This window comes from Rosa chinensis, chromosome 2 (genome assembly GCF_002994745.2).
Source record: "Rosa chinensis cultivar Old Blush chromosome 2, RchiOBHm-V2, whole genome shotgun sequence".
Classification (NCBI taxonomy): domain Eukaryota; kingdom Viridiplantae; phylum Streptophyta; class Magnoliopsida; order Rosales; family Rosaceae; genus Rosa; species Rosa chinensis.
Window position 1 is genome coordinate 38,612,740 of NC_037089.1, and position 19,179 is coordinate 38,631,918.

At 36.0% G+C, this 19,179-nt stretch overlaps 1 protein-coding gene and 1 pseudogene across 1 annotated transcript; both read right to left on the bottom strand.

Moving 5' to 3' along the window:
* Nucleotides 1-1,642: 1,642 nt before the first annotated feature.
* On the bottom strand, nt 1,643-5,481 carry LOC112183409 (annotated as a pseudogene).
* Nucleotides 5,482-5,697: 216 nt separating this feature from the next.
* LOC112183410 (mitochondrial fission 1 protein A) lies at nt 5,698-9,038 on the bottom strand. The gene is made up of 5 exons (XM_024321782.2): nt 8,840-9,038; nt 8,619-8,757; nt 8,352-8,473; nt 6,142-6,205; nt 5,698-6,053 (listed from the first exon to the last, which is right to left on the bottom strand). Exons 1-5 carry the CDS (start codon nt 8,930-8,932, stop codon nt 5,971-5,973), a joined length of 501 nt encoding a protein of 166 aa, XP_024177550.1. The 5' UTR covers nt 8,933-9,038; the 3' UTR covers nt 5,698-5,970.
* Nucleotides 9,039-19,179: the final 10,141 nt, after the last annotated feature.

A 19,179-nucleotide genomic window follows, 5' to 3' on the forward strand; every position in this document is an offset into this window, starting at 1 on the left:
AGGATGTCGACTACTCCACATTCACGCGCGTTGTGCTCTTTTTCTCTTTCGACCAAAGTTGTTTTTTCCCACAGGGTTTTTATTACTTGGCAACGTTTTTGACGAAGCAACTTAGAAACGCATAGCAGAGGCAACACTATTGACATAGAATATCCAAGGGGGAGTGTTGTAAATGATAATGACTATTCATGCAATAGGTATTGCTTAACGTATGTGATTGACAGACTCGTAATGTATGCGATTGACATACTTGTAATGTGCGATTGATTAGTATAGTTATTAGGTTTTGCCTTTTGTATACATGATGTAACCCTATATAAACCTCATAGTGAGTTGAATGCAATACAATACAATTTTTTCAATTCTCTACAAATATTTTATTCTAAATAAATAAATGTTGCCACAATAAGCTTCATATATACCTACAATCCATCCTTGAAAGTGTTTCAACAATCAATCAATCTTTGTACTTCAACCGACAAACCAAAAGGACAACATATAAGAATCTTCAATTGTCTCTGAACCAACTTTTGATAAGGGCCAAATGCTGACGTAACATATATCAAACTAATTAAGGGACCAAAAAAGTGAAATTCTTTGCTTGGCTAGTAATACGCGTCGGATTAAGAATATTGAAATTACTAGTTGTGTGAAAGTTCTCGGCTGCGTCTGGCAGCAGCAACGACTGCATTCATCAATATTCCACGAAATCCACACTTCTCCAGCTCATGAATGCCAGTAATGGTAGTTCCACCAGGTTATGTTACATCATCTTTTAGCTGATCAGGATGCTTCCCAGAACTAGTAGCCATAGATGCTGCTCCTAATACCTAACAATAAATAAATAAGAAGGTAGTATAAACAATCAGAGTTCCTCATAACAAAGAATCCAAGAAGAATAAATGGAAATTGTATAATGAGGAATGCCCCGAAGAATCGATGGAAATTGCGATGAAGTTTAAGTGGACATTAGTACTACAGAAACTGTAAACGTGCAAATATTTTAAAAATATCTTGAAAACAAATAAAAATTTTACATTTATCTTTCAGATTTAAAGCCACTGAGTATTCATAAAGAGTTGAGATTTAAAAACGAAAAAGAAAATTCAGTTCTTTAGTTACTTTTTTGTGTGCAGGTAATAAGGTTTAACTTCTTAAAAGTATAGCGACTTATAACTAGGACAACTTTCGCTCTGAGTACTAGTTCTAGTGTTTGCTTGTATAGTAAGAACTAAGACATGCCACATTAACTTGTGCATTAGGAAAACATATGGAAAACATATAGGGTAGGAATATGCACATTGCTCAGAATCTGCACATGAAGCTTGGTACTATATGTAGACAGTCTTATGACGAAAACTTGCACTTTAAGTGCATCTCAAGTCACTGATTATGATGAAGGAGCTGGAGAATGAGCTCCTTTAACTTTATTCCCTATCTAGCAGGGAGCATCTTTGGTACAAACCCTACACTCTACCTGATGATTCAATTAACTTCAAACCCCACAAATCCAACCGACTAATATTACTTGGGGTCGTTTATTAAACTCAAAAGAATGAAAAAGCAATATCTGATCATAGACAACTAGAGCAAACAAAAAGTTTGCGATAACCTGGTAGACTACCAAGACTTGTATGGTAAATGAACATAAACAAGATGAATATTTTATTCTAAATAAATAAATGTTGCCACAATAAGCATCATATATACCTACAATCCATCCTTGAAAGTGTTTCAACATTCAATCAATCTTGTACTTCAACCGACCGTCCAAAAGGACAACATATAAGAATCTTGTCTCTGAACCAACTTTTGATAAGGACATAATTCTAACTAATTATGGGTACCAAAAAAAAGTGAATTCATTGCTTAGCCAGTAATATGCGTTGATACAAGAATATCGAAATGACTAGTTCTGTGAAAGTTCTCGGCTGCGCCTGGCAGCAGCAATAACTGCATTCATCAATATTCCACGATATCCACCCTTCTCCAGCTCATGAATGCCAGTAATGGTGGTTCCACCAGGTGATGTTACATCATCTTTTAGCTGACCTGGATGCTTCCCAGAACTAGTAGCCATAGATGCTGCTCCTAATACCTAAATAAATAAAAGACAATATAAACAATCAGAGCTCCTCACAACATAGAATCCAAGAAGAATAAATGGAAATTGCATAATGAGTAATGCCCTGAAGAATCAATGGAAATTGCGATGAAGTTTAAGTGGACATCATTACTATAGAAACTGTAAACGTGCAAATATTTTTAAAATGTCTTGAAAACAAATAAAAATTTAAGATTTACCTTTCAGATTTGAAAGCCACTGAATGTTCATAAAGAGTTGAGATTTAAAAAAGAAAGAGAAAATTCACTTCTTTAGTTACTTTTTGTGTGCAGTTAATAGGGTTTAACTTCTTAAAGCATGATTTATAACTAGGATGTATTACATGCAACATGTCCCTTTTGTGCAACTGCATTGTCAAAATTTTGAGAAATATAACAGGCACATGTCATACGCACGCACATATACACGATGGTGTGATACTACGTGACTGCTTTAGTATGTCATTTGACTTACAGTTTGAGATGCTAGACCCACTGCAAGTTCTCGCGGTAGACCTGCAGCAACTCCTCCATCTGCCAAAGCCTCTATAGCCAAATATATATATGCAGGACCACTGCCGCTGTAATTTCCAACATATATTAATTAAAACAAAATTTAAAACTCAAAAGGCTTGAATGAGAAACATTGCATTCTCTGAAAGATGCACGGAAAGAGGAACACTGAATTATCATTTCACTTATTTTTGAAGTTGTGTAGGTGCAATAAGAGATAAAGTAAAGATACTGTACAGTAGAGTATGAATCAGTATGTGTTTATTTCATGACTTCAAGTTACATACCTTAGGCCAGTAATTGCATCAAACAATTTTTCATCGGCTTTCCAAATCTTGCCTACTGATCCAAATAATTCAGCTATTAAGTCTCCATCTTGTTCTGTTGCAGCTCCTCCCAAGCTCAAAACTGTTTGAACATAGGATTAAGAACTTCACCATATTCATCCCATTTATACAAACCTTCAACACCATATTAAAAACAATATAAAAGGGCAAAGCAAATTAGAACAACGAGAGGCAACAGTTTGAAAACTCATATGCTAACCATGAGGGACCATGAAGTTTACGACAATAAAACGTATAATTTTCTCCAATATCATATTATAAACTTGTCATTTAACCAAACACAGTAAGAAAATCCGCATTTTAGAAGTCTTCTCACCACTGTCACATGTCATACCAGCATGTTTTAGGGTGGAGAGCTCTCTTATTGCAAGCTTTTGTTGAAAATACAATGAGAAAGGAAATAGGGTTCAGTATGCTAGAGTCTGCTACCTTATGATATTGTGAGAGTTCTGAAGGCCGCTGGAGTAATCCATGATATAGGCTTTAGAAATGTTATCAACCTAGTAGACATAAAATTACCTTTAATGCTTTCCATTACATAAGAACTGAAAAGCTGATTGGATGAACCAATCCTCATAAACAAACAAATTAACTATATATATAAGAGATTGGTTCTCCAAAGGACAACTTGTTCTGCCCCTATACATATCCTTTGCTGGAAGCTAATGAATTTAAAACAGCATCCTTTTACTATTCATAGATTACAAATAATTTATAAATAATAGTATTACACATTTTTGGTTTTATCGAGCCTAAGCCTCAGATTTAAAATAAAATGATAAAAATTTGAAACATCATTAAAATAAAATGATAAAAAAAAAAAAAAAACATCATTAAAAAGATAGTTAAAGTACCTGATGCTGCAACACCAACAGCAGAAGGAGTATTAGGCATTACCCTGATAAATCGGCTGTGACCGGCCCAATCCTTAGGAAGATGGAATAAATTGGTTAGCAAAATACAACAAGCCTGAAGGGTAAGGACTTGAATTTCATACATTTGTAAGAAAGACTGAGAGCTCAAAGTCATATGCGAAACTTAAAAATAGAATTAAACGCACGAACCACGAGACTACTCGTACAGGTAGAAATCAATGCACAAAAACATGAGCAAACAGGAAGGAACAATGAGCAGCTATACTCTTTCATGTTATGATTTCAAAAGCTGAAGATGACAACAATGTTTATGCATAACATATTGATCAACATAAGTTGTTTCCTGGATCAGGCCTTCCCTGGTATTGAGAGCACAGTTACTACAGTCATCATCAACCAACTAATAGTGTGTGCCTCGTAAGTCATTATGATGCTTAACAACTAGTCTTCTTTTTCTTTTCTTTTTGTCTTTTATTTTTTTCACATGAAACACAACCATTCGTTAATAATTCACCTAATAACGAAAGTTGCAACAACAATGGAGATTGAATGCAGATAAGAGTATTAGGATGGTGAGAGTGAGAGACCTGGAGATCTTTCAATTTGACTCCAGCTGCAATTGAAATAAGCAGCTTCTTTCTGGAAAGCAATGGCCTCAGTTGCAAAACTACATCTTTGACTGCATAAACCATTATCACAAATGTTCACTATACAAGCACAACATCATCAAGTCCAGAACCAAGAAACGTTTCTGTCATAAAAGGGCATACATACCAACTTGAGGTTTGACCGCGAAAATGATGACATCACTCTCTTCAACCACCTGTTATCACCATACAAATATCATTATGAACACGAGTCCAAAGAAATAGATAGGTGCAGATTACAGACATGATGAGAGACAAAGAAAAAGAAGAAGAAAGAGGAGGGGAAGGGGGCAAACGTCGTCGTTGCGAGGGAGGAGGTGGACGCCGAAGGACTCGAAGGCTTGGCGTCGAATGGGGCTGGAGTGGCAGGTAGTGATGCGATTTTTGGCCGAAGAATGCCTGATCGGATGACTCCTCTGGCGATGCTCTCCGCCAGTTTACCTGCTCCGATGAACCCATGCTTGTAGGTCTCCGTCGGGATGGGTAGCGCCTCCATTGTTTCGGGATAACGAAAGAAAAAGTTTTCAACACCTTTTATCTCACTTTCTTTTTATGCTGTGGCGACTCGAGTGTTGTGAAGGTGGCGTTTTGGAATAGGTACTTGAGACCTAATTGCCTAGCTGTGTGGGTCTTGGGACATTTTGGACTCCCAAGGTCACTCAATCAACTCAACATTACTTGACCACCATAGTAGTTCAATGATGTTTGTGAAGGCCTCAGTTACCAACCTTGCAAATGCCAGAGACCCAACATTTTGTTTTGGCGTGCATAAACAACTTAGAGAGAGCATTTGCTTGTTTGGGGGCCTTCCCATTAAGGCAAGAGCAAAGAGAATCTTCATTACATCACAATGATGTTGCATAATAACCATATAGGCAAAGAGACTGGAAAAAAGTGCACCATGCATTTTGATCCAAATGAAATCCCAAGTGATATATATAGGTTAAGACGGTAATGAACATCAATGTGGAGTGTCTGTTGACAAAATGGCAAATTACTTGCCTCGTTGTGAGCGTGTAAAATATCCAATACTCACTACGAGGGAGCTACTTTGCCAAGCTACTTGCCTCACAACTAGCATCAATTAATAGTTCAAATGGATTATTATGGGAGAACTAAAGAGATTTAAGTTATTTTGAACGGCCTTGTCCAATAGGGCTCAGACTGTACAATTTCTATAATATTGATGAAGTGGACCTACCAAGCAACAGATACAGAACAAGCCAATTTTCCCATGCTCTAGGTGAGGTACATATGAGCCAAAAATGCCAAATGAATCAAAATATTGGTATTATAAGCTGAAAAACTTCTATATGCACAAAGAATATCATAAAATAAACATATATAAAACCTTGCTCCAGAAAATAAAAAACGCGAAGCCGCAAAGTTTGTTGGTCTGATTATTTGAATCCTTTTCTGTCAGGAAATGCTTCGGAATTGGAATATGGTAGCAAGAGTCTTTATGAACATTGTTGGCTGGGGTTCTCACCTGCGAACCAAGGCAGCAACAATCCCACCTGCTATAAGTCCAATAGCACTAGCAGTGAGGCCTATTCCAATAAAGCCATCTGCATTCAAAGAATGTGTTATAATGCCTTGGTTAATCTGATGCTACAATGGAGCCACAAAATAAAAATAAAAATACAATTCTATTACCTTTAGCAATTTGATCCTCAACTATCTTCTTAAGGGACAGAGCCTGCCTCCAATCAGGTGCAATCTGCAAAAACAAAGAAAGTAAAAAAACCTAACATTAAAACAAAATAAACCAAAGAATTTTAGAAACAAAAAAAAACAATAGGCTGAAGACAGCTCTTTTTATAATGAGGAATAAGTGGACATAAAGTCTGCAATATCACACAGAAAATTATTCGAAGAGTCGACAAAAGATGATTTGTCCACAATGTTTAAGTACAAACAAACTCACATCACAAAACTATATCTTTGAAAGTATGGTTAGAAGCCCCAAAAGACAACTAAACAATCCAGATCTTGGCCTCAATACAGAACATGGAGGCTGCAGGAGAGCATGATAAACACAGCTCAGATCAATCGCCAACTGGCAAGAGTTTATACCACTACAACATTAAGCCACAAACTGGCAAGCAGCCATATTTCTGGAGGCTGCAGGAGAGCATGATAAACACAGCTCAGATCAATCGCCAACTGGCAAGAGTTTATACCACTGCAACATTAAGCCACAAACTGGCAAGCAGCCATATTTCTCTCCCCATGAATATGTTGTAGCTTGTAACCATCTATGAAACAAATACTCTTTACATCACACACTCATGAATACTCTCCAAGTACTAGATCTGCAACGACAACAGAATCAACTTCAACAAGAACAGAATGCAACCTTTATCACAAGATGGCTTCAACCTATACCAAAGACTCTACGATTCAGCAGATAAAATCTGCCCGACACCAAATTTGGAGTAAATCCAGCTTGCCGCCACCATTTTAATCCCTGATCAGACCCATCAGATGCAATTCTGGTATCAGGAATGTGCAATAACAATGCATATCCAGTTTTAGAGAATCCGAAAGCGGAAAGTCCAAGAAGAAGACATTCACACCTCAGAGGTTAACATAATGCAGACACACACGCACACGCACATGAACCGCTTAGCTTCTAGGGAAAGTGGGAACAAATAGCCTTCTGGTTTAAAAAAAAATTGCATTTCCATCTCCAATATATTAATGGCAATGAATATGAGAAACCAAGCTGCCTTTTTGCCTCCGGGTTATGCAATCCAAATTCAGTAAGAACCAGAAGGCTATGATTAAAATGAGAGAAGAAATTTGTGGAGGGAGCATGCTATTCCACAACACACAAGCTTCGGAGCCGTCAAAGAAAAGATCTGGAACTGAATCAAGAAAACTTCACCACAACCATTAGACAAGGGATTATTGGTCAATCCCCTTCAAACTCTGCTCAGTCTGGTTAACAACTTGTCACAACCAAAGAACCAGAGAGGAAATTTGTGGAGGGAGCATGCTATTCCACACCACACAAGCTTTGGAGCCGTCAAAGAAAAGATCTTTGATGGCTATAATTAAAATCAGAGAAGAAATTTGTGGAGGGAGCATGCCATTCCACAACACACAAGCTTCGGAGCTGTCAAAGAAAAGATCTGGAATTGAATCAAGAAAACTTCACCACAACCATTAAACAAGGGATTATTGGTCAATCCCCTTCCAAACACTGCTCAGTCTGGTTAACAACTTGTCACGACCAAAGAACCAGAAGAACAATTTGATATTGGGAGGGCATTGACCTTCCATGTAACAGAGCAATCAAAGCTAGACTGAATATCATTCAGAAACTGCAATTCATAGGTAGATCATTACAAACACCATTAGATGGTATCCTCGTATATAAGTATCAACCATATCCTATTGTTAAGCTTGAAGAAATACAAAATACAGACTGTATTACAAGTTGGAGGAAAAACATTTCGCAGGAAGGCTTGCTAGAACAACCATCAAACAAGTAGTCAGCCACAACCTGATCAAGCACCTCATTAAGGCAAGTGGCTAGTTCAGTTAAAGGGGTCATACTGAGATCAATAACACCAGTCCTAAATCAAGGACTATTCCCATTTCCAAGTCTCCAAACTAAAGAAAATTTCACCCTTATGAGAATCACCTAATCCCAGATGTGTGCACAGTCTTAAATAAGGACTTTCACATTTCAAGTACACCCAATAATAGCAAATTCGTGTTATTGAACATTTACAGTCTAAACTAAAGATCCTACGAAATTCAAGCTAGATTTTCACTGAAACATATGGCCAATGTAAGACACACATGAAAATGCAGCGGAAAGGAGGGACGAATCCAACAGGTAAATAGAAACAAACCTCTAAGCATTGGTCGAGAAGATTACGGCTTTTTGAATAGTCATCAGTTCTGTAGCATCCGAGGGCCAGAAGGTAAAGCTTCTCCCTTTGATGCAAAGGGGAGTTAGTGTTGGCCAATGAAGCTGCACATACAGTAATGATATTCGTCAAATACTTTTCAACAGAACATAGTAGTTTATGGAATTCACTATAAAATTCTAACGTTAGGTTCCTAAAATTGAAAAAATGGAATGAGATGGTAGCAGCATGAAAAGTGAAGGCAAAAACCTTCAAGCATGGCTATTCCACGCTGCACATCTTCAGGTTGCCTTGAGTGAACAAGAGCCCATGATAACCTCATTATGCTTTCGCTCTTGTGCTCCTCTGAGTCACCTTTGTTCGCCTCTGCGACTTCTCTCTCACAACCCTGAATCACAAGGAGGAGGACAATTAGATCGGGTCTTGATCTCAGATTGGGGGAAAATCAGACTCCAATTGGAGATACTCACGAGGATGACGTCTCGATCGCACCACGGGATCTGATCTCCTCCGCCGAAGAACGAACCCACGGACTCGAAAAACTTGTTCATCATCTCTTCCATTTTCTATTCACTCTCAATTCTCAAAGGGATGATGACTTTTGGGATTGATATTTATAGGTTTCGTGACCAGGAATAATGAAGAATCCATATTGCTAAAATCCACATTTAGTGAAACGTAGAAAAGGGAAAATAAATATGGCTTCGCTTTTTTCCAAGTAGTGGAGCTGAACTAACTGCGGCACAAAATAAAATAATGATAATAATATCAACTATAAAATTTTCTAATTGAAATTTATATCTATAATTTTATATTAATCCTATAACTTATATCAGTAAAAATGTATCTCTCAATATGAAATAAAGTACAAATTTTTTTTTAATCAGATAGTTAGCTATTAGTAACTCAAAAATTTTAGTTTTTGAGAATTATAAAATTTTATACATGAATGAAGAGGAGAGCTGTTATAGAAACTACAAATTGACTAAGACATTTCACAAAAAATTAACTCACCGTAATATATATATATATATATAAGCATAAATTACATGTCAATTGATAATTATTATTATTATTATTATTATTATTATTATTATGGACTTGCACAAATAAGTTGAGAAATCTAAAACCAATTAAAAACAAAAAGATAATGGACTTGCACAAGGGCAAGTCTGTGAGTATTGAGCAAGAAATAGTACCCATCTAAATTATTATGCTAGTATTTTTTTCTACTAGAATTATATATTTAAGGTTGACTAGTGAGTATATATATGAGATATATTAAGAATCATGGTTTGACAGTTGCTGTTTGGAAGGAGCTCGATCATTTTGACTACTCCTTTTAGGAGTTACCTACATCAGCTTAATTATGGCTTTCGATTCATGGGTTGGCAATTACCTTATTGCCTCCTACAATTTATTTCCATTCTAAGGTTGCATCGTTGCACCAGTAGTATCAATATAATATATATTTGATCAGACAAGTTTACTGGGTCCCGTGACCCAATGTGCCCCTTAGTGGCTCCGCCCTTGCTTTTTTCAATTTTTATTTAACTGCATGGGAATCGAACCCGAAACTTATCATACTTCTTCCTCCCTAACTACTTGGGCTAACCGTAAGGGCTAAAAATGACATTATTATTATTATCTTATATACTAAAGCTCATAACGTTCATATTGATTTACTCATTTGCCTCTGTTTGTTTGCTTAATACGAAGTTGTCATCAGCCATTGATTTATTATTTTGCCCCTAATGTTGTGTTTATTAGTGTTCTACCTCTCATGTCTGTTTTATCATTTTGTCCCTCCCTCCCAATTAAATTACCCACAAAATTCAAGCATATAATTTAGACTTTAATTAAATTGGAATTGGGAGCAGTGAAATAAGGGAAGATTTTGATCCCATAAATCACACAATTCATATGGTGTGTTGGCAATTTTTAGTATACTTTAATTCTTGATTTGTGTGCAAGTCCTAGATCTAGGGCTGTAATTCTTGATCTTTAATTGTTGATTTTTTGGGCCCATTGGCCCCATCTATCCAAACTCTTATAGTTTGATAATTTTTTCTTTTTTCATTTTCAACAAGTAATGCATATCCTAATTTATAACTAGAACATGTTAGAAATAATTTGTAGCTGAGCAAACTTAGGACATATGTGAGAATATCTTAAAATAGAAAACTAATGACTCCAATTTTAACTCATTCACTTGTGGCTCCAACTTAAGGCATCCATAGTAGCTAAATTTAATTTCTTGTTACGCCCAGGCTCCTACTTGTGTACTTTACTTTGTTGAAAGCAAAAGCACAAGCTTGAAAATCGAGCTCAACATGAAGAATAGAAGAGGGTACAATCAACCGTTTAGTTTACACTGATAACATTACGCGCAATAGACTTATATGGGCATATTTGCGATTGCTTTTTTGGTTATAAAAATGTTGGCAAAGTGTGCTACCACTCCAAGCCAGGATTTGATTTGGACAAAGCTCTTTCCATGAGATGTTTTTTACAAGCGGATGATCGAACGCTGGATCTCTTTGAGTATCCAGCTTGCATTTGCACAACTTGCAGGACTGACAAGTTTCGCTAAAACAAACCATTTGGGTATATTTTGCAGACCCTATAAAACTCCATAAATTGCTAATACTTAAAGAAGAGATCCGCCTCAACCCCTGCGAAAAGTGAAAATGAAACAAAGGGAACATTAGCTTTACCAAAGTAAGTACATTCAAATGAACAAGAATCCTAAAATCTCCACCAGGATAGTTGACCCCAAAGTAGATTTCACCATCATTGCTACATTTTTCAATCACCAATGCTGGTGATAATTGCATAACTTGAACCCATAAAGAAATTGAACAGAGAAAGACCTTGGTCACATATCTCAGACCATTACACTAAGTGAACATTAATATAGAATTAGACAAATAATTAGAAAAGACACTGAGGGCTATCCTCAGTCAACTTTTATCACTCCACAAAATGATTTAAAATATAATTAAATTCAGTTTACCCCCTAATGTTTAGGTGCAATATCATGTTAGTCCATGTGGTTTCAATTTAATGAGTAACACCCCTACACCGTACTTTCCTTTCATCAACCGTGTCTAATTTCACTTGTTTCGTCCAAATTGGATGTTAACTTTAAAGGGCTCACTTTGGGGACTAAAATGGTCATTTTAAGACAAAAAAAAACCCACGACAAAAAAATCTAATCTTCTTCTTTCTATAATCCTCCTCTCAAGCACCTCCCCCCATTAATTCTAGAAAACCTTCAACCTTCACTGGTCAAGCCCTAAGAACATGAGATTTTTGCAAGATAAATTGCAATAACATAATGACAAATTGCACATGAGAGATAGCTAGCTAGCACAATAACAACCCCAATTTCACATGTCAGAGCCTTGATGAATAAATTGCAGCATTGCAGGAAAAGAATGACAAATCCATACCACATTCATAGTATATATATAAATTGCAAGAACAGAATGGCAAATCCATCCTCAATGTTTAAGAGGCAGAACATAATCTCCCATGTTTTGAAGATCGAAGAAGCTTGGACAGGCAATAGAATCGAATGCAAAACCAATAGGCAAGTGCATATATACCATCAAATTGCAGGGCAAACAAAAATACCCACAATTTGCGACTAAATTCTAAAATTAGATGGTCGAAGGTTTCCAGAAACCTTAACACTTGCTCGATTAATTAAAAATGAAAACAATATTTATTTTCCATTGTTCTTCTTTTAGCAACCTATCAGCCAAGAACGTATTTTTCCAAAAAAAATTCAACAAAAATTAAAATTTAATTAATTTATGAAAATTGACATGGCCGATCATCTACTGCTTGAAAAATTCTCTTTACCCAGAATCTTAATAGCGAAATTCTCATCAGTCTTGATGTTCTGAGCAATCTTGACCTTGGAAAAATTGGTCTCCCCTAGAGTCCGACCCAGATCGTACCACCGGACATGAGTCCGACCAGAGGTGCTCCACTGCTTCCTGTCGCCATCTCTGGGAAATTTCTATATCCATGCCCCTTTATTTCTCTACGCTTATCTCTAGAAATCTCCTCTCTTTTTCTGATCAAATAATCAACCTCTAATAAGAGTAGGAAATACATAAGGCTGTCAAGGATAAAACGCCAAATGGGAAAATCCCCACCATAATAGTGTTGAAAGGACAAGTTCCATCATTCTCAAATCAGGATCTCGAGATGATGAAGAAATACCATAAGATTTATTCAGCATTGACCACTTATGGCCTAACTGAGGAAGAAAACGCGATGATGAAAATGTTGGAAAATGATCTATCTTTAGAATCATACCTCATCAATGGGTATTCCAGCATCGGGTTAAAGATTAGTTATCAAGCAATGATGGAGAACTTTAAGTTGGAAGCCAACACCGATAACTTGCCCATTTCAGATTCTGACCTTGCTTACCTTTGCACTTACCATAAAAAACATCTGACGGCTGAGATGTATGGTTTCATGGCTGCTGAGAGAAAATTGTTGGACAACTTGTCCAAATACCTACAAGCACGAGAAATTGAATGGTGAGCTGAGACAAAAAAAGGTAGCCACTAAGCTGACAACTAGAGCTATAGAAGAATTAAAGAAAGAGCAAGCCAGTCTCATTCAGCAGAATAAGGATGAGAAAATAGTAGAAGGTACTTCCACGAACAATGGTAAGTAGGATGATTTTGGAGACAATGGTGATGAGGATGTCGACTATGGTGAAGAAGAAGAACAAGGTGATTATTGATGCGCTCAAAGCAAGCGCATAATTTAACCCTGAAATATCGTTAGTAGTATAAGCAAATAGGGATCGTTCTATCCGGGGATTGAGGGTACACTTGTAATTGTGAAACAAATAAAGAAAAGTATTATTTACAAAAATAAAATAAAGAATATAAATATATATAATTGTATAAACAAATAAAGAATTAAAATAATAAAGTATTATTTACAAAAATAAAATAAAGAATAGAAATATATACAAGTAACAAAATAAAAAGGGGGGGGTTTAAGAATTATAGAATTGAAAATTAAGATAAATAAAATATAGAAAATGTAAAAACATATATACAAGTGTGGAACGCAAGGAACAAAGATCAAAATCAATTCCATGTAATCAAATTCGATTCAAACCCTATAATTGTTCTTCCAAGTCATGAGAAAGGAGTTGATCATGTGAAACATTCGAAAGCAAATGATTTCCCATATTTTACTTTTCAATGCTAATTAACCTAAGCGAAAGCACCTAGATTAATCCTATCAAACATGCAATCAAGCCCTAGAAAGCTAGTCAATCATGACATGTTCAACGCATTAGACATAGAGAAAGGCTATCAACTCAAGTGTACAACTTAGTATGAATAAGTTCACCTAATTGCAATCCTCTTCAATTGAATTCGATTTTTGTCCAAAACCTTTACTACTTTGATTCAAGTTTACACAAAACGAAAAGTCGATTTCATGTTCTTAAACCTAGCACCAATTACATGCAAATCCTATAAGTGTCGACCCAAATAAGATAAACATATAAAAGTTTTCTATCAAGCAAATTCAATCGAACAATCACACATAAGCAACTTTGGAATCACAACATAAGAATCGAAATTCTTATTTAAACATAGAAATTGGGCTTAAACTTTGCCCTAAACATTATTGTTAACTAGAAACAAGTTCATACGAAATCAAACAAGGAAACCAAAAAGGTTACAAGGAAAAGGAACGAATTACACCGTGAGTGGAGATGGAGATGGAGAGCTAGATGGTTGGATCTTGAATCTTGGAAGCAAGCCTTCAAGGTGGATGATGGAGGATATGATCTTCACGGCTCCTTCTTCTTCTTCATCTCCTTGCTTGAAAATGCAGAACTTTACAACTAGAGAATGGAGAAGAAAACTAGAGAATGAAAAAGAAATATGGAGAGGAAATGGAGAGACAAAGAAGATGAGATGGATGAAGGAATGTGTGTAGGAAAATGGAAAGGAAATGGAGAGACAAAGAAGATGGAATGGATGAAGGAATATGTTTTAGAGTGAGAGGAGAATGTGTTTATATAGGGAAGAGAAAGAAGAGTGAAATTGGAAAAGATGGAGTAAATTAGTGTGAGTAATGATGGAGAAAACATGATGATTACACCCTAAAACATGGAATGTTTTTGGGTGATGATGATGGTGGATTAGTGTGAGAAATGATGGAGAAAACATGATGATTACACCCTAAAACATGGAATATTTTTGGGTGATGATGATGATGGATTTCCTACTCATTTACTTCAATTTTATCTCCACCATTTGTAGGTAAGTGTGGACATAATGCTCATTTCACCATCATTTACTCCAATGTACCTAAGAAAATAGAAATTGAGTTAAAAATCGATTCGTTAAGGAATTAACTAAGCAAAATGTGAGGAATTAACTATTAAAATATCACATTAAAATGCTCCTATCAAATTCCCCCACACTTAGCTTTTGCTAGTCCCATAGCAAAACAAAACAAAAAAAAATCCAAAACAAAACAAAGACTTGACAAAAAGCAAGTAAATGACTCTATTGCTCCTAACTGTTGTCTCAGAGACTCCAAACTCATGGCTTTCACGTTAAACACTTAATCAAAATCACAAAGATAATTCCATGGTTAATAAACCTGTGACATTCATATGACTAAGCAAGATATGGAGAACTTAAGTTATACAGTGAATGATAGCATGTTTCGAACAAGTCCAATCCAAACTCACAGGGCATACTCTCGATTTTTCTCTCAGAAATGGCTATGCTTAAAAGCTTCACACTCAAGTATATGCAAGAGAACAAATTGTAAGGCAACAAACAGCTTGCATATTTCATCAATAAACACATTTTGTGAAGAATTTTTAAAGACCTCATGAAATGACTAAGTGCACAAATGGACCTAAACCATAAGCTCGACTGCGTAACTGACTCCACTAACCAAAGACTGCCCATCTCAAGGATCAAGTCAGCACTTAAAACAGGTTGTAATGGGGCTAAGCTAGGGTTTTCGAAATGAAGATTAAGGATACAAAAATCCTAAGGACCTAGCAGAGCATATATGGACCACCTTATGTCAACATTTTTATGGGCCAATTATCATTGTTTTGGGCCCAGTTTCACTCTAACAAACATGGGAATGGACAAAGGCTTAATTTTTCAACTTTGAGCCTTCTACAAATTTGAAAGTCCAAAACCACACTTCAACAATTTCCCAAGAGTTTTCATTTCAATTTTTCTTTTCTTTTGCCGCTTTTTCTTTTCAAGGCAAAAAAAAATTTTTTCTTCTTTTTTTTTTCTTGGATTTTCCCCACCCCACACTTGTCTTTCATCGTCACCCCTACATACTATGTCATGCTCTACTAAGTCCTTAAGACAAGGGTAGAGATATCCTGTACTAAGCTCATGGTAGGGTAGTGAGGGTGATGAAACAAAGGTTTTCAACGTAGGCTCAAAGGGGTTCATTCTAAGGAGTCCCACGACGGGCACAATTGGGGACACATGCTTGTTTGGCTATGGTGGTTACCCTAATGCCTTCTATCCTATCCAGGATCAGTGCATATTATGGCATACAAGTTTTGACAGTCACAACAGCCGAGTTCTAGTACTCTCTAGTCCATTAAAATCTATGGCACATGATCATTGGATTTCCAAAGAATGATGAGGTTTTGCAAATACAGCCATGAAATTCTGAAATTATCAGTAAGCACTCAAAAAGAAAGTATTTTAGCTCAACAGCTCACTTGGGTCAAATGAATCAGACTTAATCCTAGCATGCTTTAATGAACCAAGTTACAATCCTATCTCAAATCTTCATACAAGCATCACAATGTCGATTAACCACATAATTCAATTAAGTCCTATTTTGATTGTGAAAACCTTCAGCCATGAATTCGGAGACATGTTCATCCTAGACGTTAGGAGCATCCTAAGACTCAAACAAACAAAAACACTCTAAAACCAACTTTTTTTTTTTTTTTTTTTTTACAATTTAATTCAATTTCAACACTTAGGTACGGGAACAGGGAGTCTCGATGTGCAATGGGACTGAAACAGCTACCCTTTTTCAAGACTATGTTTAATCCAATATACCTTAGTGTATCACAACATCAACTAAAAACACAATCCAACATCAACTATTTTTCATTTTTTTTTATATACTAACTACTAAAAACACAATAAAGCAATAATCCTTCCCCCATAATTAATTCATGCATTGTCCTCAATGTATAAACAAATATAAATCATGCAAAGCATAAATCAAGCATAGAAGAGAAAGTTAACACAACGAAACTTAAAACAACTTAAAATTCATGAAAATAAAATAGAAGGAAGAGTTCAAGAAAGCAAATCTGCGTTTGATGGCTCCTCCACAGATACGGTTGAAATGGGTTGCCTCCCATGCAGCGCTTAATGTTTAAAGTCTTTCAGCCTAGACTTGTATCTCCATTTACTCCTTTGGAGGAGCGGTATGCGGGCGAGTGGCAGCCTTCTTGCTGGTTTCAGCTTCCTGAGGAGGGTCCATGGAACCACGAACTCTGCAACTAATGGAGTTACAAACCCAGCAACAAATGGAATTACAAGCCCAACAACCAACCGAGGAGGGAGGAAGCATCCAAGCAGCCGGGAGTAGTAACCGGTGGGCTCCCACACCGCCTCAACTAAGAATCCTCAAGGGCCTTTACTATGATAAGGGTTTTAAGTACCCAACTCCAGAGCAGATTCAAGAGATCTGCCTCCATCTGAAACAGTATGGGCAGATCGAGGACAAAAACGTCTTCTTTTGGTTCCAGAACCTCAAGGCTCGTGAGAGGCAGAAGTTGAAGGAATTTCGGAACGTTCCGGTTGGTGGATCTCTCGATCTCAATTTTGGATCCACTAGTTCTACTGATGATGGTAGATCCATTGATCTAAACTTTGGGTCACGTGTCGGCTATGGTGTTGACCCATATTCCTCCTCACCCTTCAACACTAATACCAGTACTACCTCCTTTGGCACAACAGGAGGACAATCTTTCATGGAACAACGAGGAGGAGATCACCAGGAGATTGAAACCCTTCCACTATTCCCCATGCATGGTGAGGACATCTTTGGCAACATGAAGACTACTTCCGAGGGAGGTAGCGGCTATGGCGGTGACTCTCGCATTTCCCTTGAGCTCAGCCTCAACTCCTACGGAGATGCAGACATGGTTTAGTATAGAGTATTTTTATTATTATTATTATTTTTTTTTTTAAATTTTTTTTTTTTTTTTTTTTTTGTAAAAAGCTGAATTTAATAAGACTGAATGAATGCAGTTTTTTTTTTTTTTTATATATATATATAAAGGACTCAAAAAATAAAAGACAAATATAAATATATATTGGACTCAAAATGAAAGACAAAAATATAAATCTCTTCCCCCACACTTAAATATTGCATTATCCTCAATGTAATCAATTAAAAGCATGCAATGTAATAAGTAAGCATAGATAGAAGACATTTACGAAAACAAATCCTAAAATAAAAACTAAAGAGAAAAATTGAAAAATAAAAAGAAATAGGGAAAGAGAAAGCAAATCTGATTTGCATGGGTTGCCTCCCAAGTAGCGCTTGTATTTTACGTCTTGCAGCCAGACGGTACCTACATTAAATAAAGTTAGTAACTATAATTAACAAAGAAATACAAAATAAAAACAAGTATAACTATTAATTACAAACTACAAGTATAATTAACAAGTATATTGTACATAAGACACAAGTTAAGTACACAAGTGAGTGTAAAACGTGAAAAACATTTTTACAAGTATAAAGTGTAAAACAACAAAATAATTTACACGTATAGAGTATTCACAGGTATTTCTTTTATTATAAACATTATTGATATCGAATCAAATTCCAAGCGGTAAATCAAGTGGACGTGCGGCCCAAGTATAGTCGCCTAGACACAAACTCCCTTTCAAATCTTTTGGGCAACCTTACTGAAATGGCCAGGTGGGGGAGGACGAACACGAGAGGAAAAATCCATTTTGGCATGAGCTACTCCCACATAGTGGTTTAGGCCCATTTGCAAGCACTTCTGGATTCAAAAACCCGTCATGAACGTTGTCCCCTTCCTAGACACCATTCCACATAGGCTATACTTACTAAGATAAAAAAGTTCATAAGTGTGAAGACAGTTCAACAAGTGTTAATAAAGGCCGCCCTCAACCTTAAGGGACCTGAGCTAGGTACCAATAAGGGGTTTAGGCCAATATTAACAAAAGAGACTTCACCTATTCCTCTCAATTTACAACCTACAATTAAAATTCGTGTTCAATAATATAAATAATATTTAAACTAAGTTTTAAACAATTTATATACAACAAATATATACAATAAATGACACAATTTAACAAGTGATTTTTCAATCCCCGGCAACGGCGCCAAAAATTGACGTCGCTTTTGGGAAGCGCAATTTAACCCTGAAATATCGTTAGTAGTATAAGCAAATAGGGATCGTTCTATCCGGGGATTGAGGGTACACTTGTAATTGTGAAACAAATAAAGAAAAGTATTATTTACAAAAATAAAATAAAGAATATAAATATATATAATTGTATAAACAAATAAAGAATTAAAATAATAAAGTATTATTTACAAAAATAAAATAAAGAATAGAAATATATACAAGTAACAAAATAAAAAGGGGGGGGGTTTAAGAATTATAGAATTGAAAATTAAGATAAATAAAATATAGAAAATGTAAAAACATATATACAAGTGTGGAACGCAAGGAACAAAGATCAAAATCAATTCCATGTAA